This window comes from Neurospora tetrasperma (genome assembly GCF_000213175.1).
Source record: "Neurospora tetrasperma FGSC 2508 unplaced genomic scaffold NEUTE1scaffold_2, whole genome shotgun sequence".
Lineage (NCBI taxonomy): Eukaryota > Fungi > Ascomycota > Sordariomycetes > Sordariales > Sordariaceae > Neurospora > Neurospora tetrasperma.
The window spans coordinates 870,206-876,983 of record NW_009799100.1 but is presented as its reverse complement, the minus strand read 5'-3'; the positions used below and the strand labels follow the sequence as shown (position 1 = coordinate 876,983).

The 6,778-nt window shown below is 51.2% G+C and overlaps 4 protein-coding genes across 4 annotated transcripts; 3 read left to right on the top strand and 1 right to left on the bottom strand.

Annotated features, from left to right (window-relative positions):
• Positions 1-1,702: 1,702 nt before the first annotated feature.
• Positions 1,703-1,897, top strand: NEUTE1DRAFT_38222 (uncharacterized protein; the record flags this gene model as incomplete). The annotated part of the gene is made up of 1 exon (XM_009850437.1): positions 1,703-1,897. The coding sequence occupies one exon, from the start codon at positions 1,703-1,705 to the stop codon at positions 1,895-1,897; it is 195 nt and encodes a 64-aa protein (XP_009848739.1).
• A 582-nt stretch (positions 1,898-2,479) lies between these two features.
• Positions 2,480-3,997, top strand: NEUTE1DRAFT_38882 (uncharacterized protein; the record flags this gene model as incomplete). Its single annotated transcript, XM_009850471.1, has 3 exons — positions 2,480-2,626; positions 2,689-2,833; positions 3,345-3,997. The coding sequence occupies 3 exons, from the start codon at positions 2,480-2,482 to the stop codon at positions 3,995-3,997; spliced, it is 945 nt and encodes a 314-aa protein (XP_009848773.1).
• A 574-nt stretch (positions 3,998-4,571) lies between these two features.
• Positions 4,572-5,619, bottom strand: NEUTE1DRAFT_128311 (uncharacterized protein; the record flags this gene model as incomplete). Its single annotated transcript, XM_009850773.1, has 1 exon — positions 4,572-5,619. The coding sequence occupies one exon, from the start codon at positions 5,617-5,619 to the stop codon at positions 4,651-4,653; it is 969 nt and encodes a 322-aa protein (XP_009849075.1).
• Positions 5,620-5,779: 160 nt separating this feature from the next.
• NEUTE1DRAFT_116250 (uncharacterized protein) lies at positions 5,780-6,063 on the top strand (the record flags this gene model as incomplete). Its single annotated transcript, XM_009850772.1, has 1 exon — positions 5,780-6,063. A coding segment is annotated over one exon (177 nt), but the record flags the coding sequence as incomplete, so codon positions are not given.
• Between the last annotated feature and the right edge of the window lie 715 nt (positions 6,064-6,778).

The following is a 6,778-nucleotide window of genomic DNA, read 5'->3' as shown; positions in this document are numbered from 1 at the left end:
TGACAGCAAGGCATATCCAGAATAAAAGATTGGGGCGGTCATTCCGGTTTCCTGATATGAAGCCGACCGTTCGAGCTCGGAGAGGTACCAGGACGTGGTATGTAGAGAGAGAAACTGTCGTCATAATACCACCTTGGACACGCTCAATCTCGACAAGATCCCGCCGGTAAAGGAGAGGATTACTGCAAATGGTTTTACACGCCGATAAATTGGAATCTTGGCTACCCGCTAGTGGCACGCCGACGCCGAGGTAGATAAACCCTTCGATATCTCATTGCCCAAGGGATTCCTTGCCTTGATGGGCGGCCAGTGAAGCATAAAGTTAAAAAAAAAAAACGCCCCTTTTTTTATCTTGTTTTTTTTTCCACATAAGCCTTTTCCGCGCATGAGGATGTGGTAGCGTACACTCGTGCCATTAGATGGCAAACCTATGTTTACCGAAAAAGAAAGAGAAAAAAAAAGATCTTTTGGTCAGCTTCGAGCGATAGGCGTTGCACAAGGGGGCAATTGTCAACACGCCGGTTACATTAGGTACATTTGGGGGTTGACGGGAAGATGGACCCCTTCCTGCCTCGTGGCCCACTGAGGCCTTATTCAAGTATGACTATTTCTGGGCGCGCCTTCTCGCAGCTTCATTAAGGACTTATTGCGAGCCATCAAGGATGTGGATATCTCTTTGCATCAATTTCCAGTCGTTAAGTTCATCGAGGATATCTCAAGCCCAAATCAAGCCCAGTTCCAAGACGTATGGCCAGAGCGCACTATGCCTGGCTTACAACACAGGATGTGGTACTGGAGTTATAGTCGGGCATCGACGCAGAGTATATTAGAAAGGCGGGAGGACACGTCTAGTCCTCACTTGTTCATCACTCTTCTAGGGTGGTGGTGAACCTTTACTGCAACTCACGAGACCAGGATGATCGGCAGATGTGAAGAACAACGGAGCTACTTGGTATCCAATGGCACTTCCGACTTTCCCATTCACAAGCAATGACCGTCGCACCCATCATGCCACAGGAGGGAACATTGATGGTGCTGCTGTGGTACCCGTACATACAAGTCATCAACCACTGACCTATCGGGGCTATCGGCTTGACATCTCGTTGATGTTCATGAATTTCTGGGACCAATGATGCTGCCGATAGTCCGGGGACAGGAATATTGGACGTACTCACTACTACCGGATCAGTCTTCCCTACGTGCCGGCCTGCCACCATCGCAAATTCAGGCTTTACATATCGGGTTTCCAGTGTACCATCTACTTCTTTCGCGGATAACCGCAATATCTGGGCAAGGCGAAACTGGATCTTTGTCGGTTATCTGTATGCCTTGATCACTATGAGCCCAATTGTCACGAAACCGATATAAAATGCCTCCCTCTGGCACGAAGTTACTAACAACAAGAGATATTCTTTTTTTCTTGACTTCAATGCATTTTCCAATCGCTGCAGAGAAAAGATCTCGCCACCTTTGAATTCTATTACTCCGGTCCAGAACAGGAGCCGAAGGCCAGACCTTACCTAGCTGAGCAGGTCCATACCCGTCAACATTTTCACCCGTCTTTGAAACAAACCCCCGAGCTTTCTCACGGAGAGAGTTATTTACTTTTTTCCTCTCACCAAAACTCATGTCGGTGAGTGAGAGTGCACAAGGGTATTCCACAGGACAGCACAAAGTGTGGGAAAGTGATCAACTGATGACCATGTTTTTCCAGTATCAGATTGGCGATGTTGTCTGCATCCGGGGCGCAAGTCTCCGCTACAAGGTCATTGCCGTTACTGGCTCAACGATTACGATCATTGTCGTGAATCCACAGCCAGACGGCCAATATTTGCCATTCAATCCCATGTCCCTCCAAAGTGTCGACGAATCAAGGCTAGAAAAGGTTGAGACCTAGCTAAGCCATGCTCGAGGCTGATTGTGATCAGGGAGTTACGGGGTCGTTTAGACATAAGGGATGGATAGGTTTATGTTGGGAGTCGGATTTCACCATATGTAGCGTTCCAGGTCCAGCGGGGAAAAGTGCTGAGTCTAGTAGAGGTATGAGCGACAGACAGAGGAGGCAAACAATGCGTATACCGTCTGACTTTTGTCGGTTGATCACCGGTCGCCAGGCCAACCATACTCTGCAGTGACTTCAGAGTGAAGGGGACTGAGACGGGAAGCCCCTTCACCCCCATCGTAAGGCTGCCAGGCAACAATACCTTCCGCCCTGTCGCGAACCGACAAAACCACCCCCTCTCCTCCTGTTGCCGTCTTCATCTCTTGGTATACCTTTTCCACGGGTTGCCATCCCATTCTCTATCAACCTCAACAAATTCGCATATAAACAGCATCTTGCCGACATAGCCCTCTCTCTTCTCCCACTCTTCAGGTGGCTTGTGCTACATCCACCTCGATTTGATATTTGGCCATCTTCCGTCGCGCTCCTACGATTGGGATACCAGTCGCAGCAACACTTGAGAACAATTTCGGCATTATGGAGCAGCCTCAGGTCAAAATCATTGGTGGCCGCGAGTACGCTGCCACGGGCTCCAAGTTTGGACCCTCTTACCTGCCCGTCGACGTTATGGCCCGCATGAATAATTCGGCGCATCAGGGTCTCGCCATGTCCGCCGTCGTCCACGTACTGATCTCTTCGCCGCGCGTCTTTGACAACATGGGAATAACTAACATGGCGCTCAAAAGGACAAACGATCTTTGAATTCCGAGGCACCAGCCAGAGAGCCCCTCTCCGGCGTTGATACTCGCAAGCACTTGACCATGCCTAGCCCGGAGCGTGGCCCCGTCGCATCAACATTCCGCCCGCTGCCCAAGATTCCCAAGGCCAACGGTAAGCTACCTGTTCGCGCGCTTTTTGTCCCACGTCCGTACCCAATGGCGCGCGCCGAGACTCCCCCCATTATCCTTCCTTCTCCACGTCTGTCGAAAGCATACGTGGCCTCGGATACCCTGAAGTTTGACAGACCCGAGTCCACCGGAAACCTGAGCGCAAGCTACTACAGCTCGGCATCGTGGAAAGAAGAACTCGCAAAGGTTACCAGCAAGTAATGCCGGCGTGGGTCAGTCTCCAGACGGGAGATAATGCATGCGGAAGACCAAAGAAAAGGAAAAAAAGACACAGCACAAGAAAAACAAAAAGCCTAGTACAGTAATAGGCAGATTCTCATTTTTTTCTCCCGATTATACCTCTCTTTGCTTTCTCCCCATCCCTTGGTAGTTCCGCTCTTTCTTGGAGTTGTCGCACGAAACGATCTGTCAGCGCAGTGATATTTGCCGCGTCTTTGTGGATGATCAGGATAGGAAGCTAACTATCTGACCGCATCATGTATGAATTATCACAGATCAAGGATCTGTCAACTCTTTTGTTTTGCCCATCCGTATGGCCAACAACCCCATGGAGGCGGCCCTGGTCTGCTTCTTCAACTCCATTGCCGATAGCGGCAGAACCAGATTTGAGGATCTGCTTGCCAACATGGTCGGCCAAATTTCTTTCACGGTCAACGCGGGCTCCGACTCTGGTACTGTTGACAACGACAACGGCGACGGCAGCGGTGACGGCGCAGCCTCTTCATCCGCCACCACCACCACCACCACCACCACCACCACCGTAGCCGACACCACCTCCACCATTAGTTCTAACATCGGAACTCCTCGCCGTCGTCGCGCTGCCGGTGGCGGCTCGGGTGGTTCAGGCCGTAAGCCCGGCGGTACTCCCCGCAAGAAGCCCGCCTCCCGTGCCGACGTCATTGAGAAGCGCGGCTCTTGCGAGCGCTGCAAGAAGTCCAAGGCCAAGTGCGAGCCCATCCCCGAGTGCATCCGTTGCGCCAAAGACGGAGTCGAATGCTCACTCAAGGAGACAATTTTGCAGGAGACTGGTCGTCGTCTGGGTGCCTGCCAGCGCTGCAAGAAGAACAAGGTCGGCTGCAAGAAGATTGAGAGCTGCGGTCGTTGCCACAAGGCCGAGCAGCCTTGCTCTTGGGCCGTCAAGGCTTAGGTTGACACCGGTAGGACCGTTGAAGATACATGGGGAGTTCTGGAAAAACGAGTCTGCGGGTCGAAGGAGTATCCGACGGTTGACCTGGAGATAACCGACTTTATGAGCTTGGATCTTGGTGCAGCTTACCTGGCTGAAAGGTTCTTTGCATTGTTCCGGAATGGCGGCTGTTATATGGCTCGGGATTGAGGAGTGTCGTTTGCGTGCACGGGCTGATCAGCAAAGAGGTATTGGAGAAGGGGTATCTTGGACTGCTCATTGTCCGTTGCTTGAGCAAAAGATACCATGTCTCACAAAGTACTGCAAAGAGAGCCGAATTCCAGAGTCCAATGCTTTCAGTGGCTAATTGTCAACTGTCCCAACGTGGAAATAATGGGAGTGAATGATGTGTGCTCTCTACATGCAATCGGGATGATGTGTGCAGAGAAGGGAAATCCACTTGTTGATGATGCATTGTGCATGCATGCATATCTCATTATTTATGCGGGACGTACCTGCATGTCACTCCTTTAAGTTCCCTGTTCACACTTTCTCCACGCCCCCGACTTCTGCTCAACTTCACGAAAGCGTAATCGCCAAATAATCAAGTGTGTTAAGCATCTGTAACTGGCTTCGTCTACTCGATCCCCGTCATTCAGATACTACCTCCTATTTCATGTACTGAAGACAGCCACATATCTCACTTCCATCGCCGACCCCTCCCCTCCAACCGTCGCATTATTTGGCGTCCTCTCCAAGCTCGGATTCGCCAAGACATCTGGAAACGAGCCTCCCACAGCAACGTTGAGCAAAATGTACTTGGGAGTTCGCGTAAGCGCCGTCCAAGCCTTCTCATCATCCACCCGGCTCCCCTTTACAGTGAACACGACCTTCCCATCAATCCTCCACACGATCTGCTCCTCCCTCCAACTCCCGCCGGGGTTCGTTCGATCAATGTCCACCGAGAACCTATGAAACCCACTCCAGCGGTGCGCCGCCTTATTGGTGATCCCCGTATACTCATTGCACGGGCCCGGCGCAGTTTTCCCGCAGTGTATTGTCTGCCACGCTGCCGACGCGCCGTTGACGTTCTCTAGAATGTCAATTTCGCCAACCATCGGCCAGTTCCAGTAGTTGCCTCGGTACGCTGAACTCATCATCCAGAATGCAGGCCAGATACCAAGCTGCTTGCTGACAGGGAGGTCGCCGAGCTTGATCCAGGCCTCGATTCGGATCGCCTGGCCAGGAGGACAGACAATATCTCTAGCTGCGACAGTCTCGATCCGGGAGGATGTCCAATTACCCGTTACTGGGTCCTTGACCGGTGTGATTTGGAGTGTTCCGGAAGTAGTGATGACGATGTTGTCGGTGGAGGCGGTGTAGGTCTGGACTTCGCCGGTGCCCCAGCCCTCCGGACCACCGGGATAGGATGTGCCCAAGTCAAAGGCCCATTTGGAGGTAGAAGGAAGGGAACCGGGCAGGTACAGGGCAAAGTTCTCAACAAAGAGTGCCTTCTTGAATCCCTTGGGAAGGTGGACGTGATACCCGGGTCCGTAACCCCATTCTTGGACCGGTGTTTCTGCAGCATGCGCTCCGCTGAGGAGAGCAAGACCAGTGGCCAAGACCAGAGAGAAAGCACCCATTTTGAAAGAATGGACGCTCGGCAGGGAGGACGAGCTAGCTCACGGAGAATGTAACGAGAGAATGTTCGGTCGAAGCCGGAAAGCGTAACAGCACTCACTACAGCGAGCCGCCTGGTATTAGCCGAATCGAGAAAGGGAGAAAGCTAACATCCTGGAGCTAGCTTCCTTCTGGTCCATCTTATATGCCAGTCATCCAGGTACTTCTCATATCCTCGGCGGAGGCTGGTCTATTACAGCCACTATCGTCGCCGCGCCGGCATGCTTCACGTTCGGGAACGCTAGCATTCCTGTTTATCCCTGGCTTTACCAACAAGGCTGGTCGAAACATGGAGGCTGAGAAGGAGTAATTCTCCGCACACCCACCTGAAGTCAAAAACTCAGGTACGTACACTCAAGATAGTGGGTCCGTGCACCTACTAATGTCTGACTGCAAATTTAGTTTTTACCTGCTATATTCTGTCTTTTTCAATACATGCTAACATTACCGCTACTGTTTACCCTTTTTCTCTCACGATTCAATGCATATTACTGCTTAGCTCGGTGATCAATTAATCAGAAAGATGACCAGGGTGCTCAACAATTGAATCGTGTAAAATAAAATTAAAACACAGTTATTTACATCATGTCTGGCTTGGTTGCCGCGCACAGGCCATCCCGAATTTGATGATCCAGAACTCTACCCCCATTACACTGAGAAAATTTGTTCTATTTTGGAGGCTCTGCAAAGTGTTGGAATTGATGGTCTTAATATTGCATCTTCATCAACAAAGGGAACCAAAAGTGGTGGATGTTTTGCCAAGGACGTATCAACAGGGGTAAGACCTGACTTGACGGTAACCATGATTTTGTCATGAACGAGCGTGGGCATACGGAGGATTACTCCTGAGAAGCACGTGTAATGTGTCTTAGATCCCGCTAGCCACGCTGCCGCCCCTTTTCTTGGAGATAGGCAGCCCCGAGAACGATCCACTCCGGGACATTCCACGGTGGTTCTAGATCCAAGACAGGACATACCTGTCCATGGTCTAGATCGACTGGAGGCAAAGATTGCAATCCCACGGCCTCATCCAGCTGAATACCATGGGAGAAAGATAGCGAGCATATCGGAAAGCGAAGACTCATACATCATGTTTGTTGAACCATACAGAGGAGGTGACGA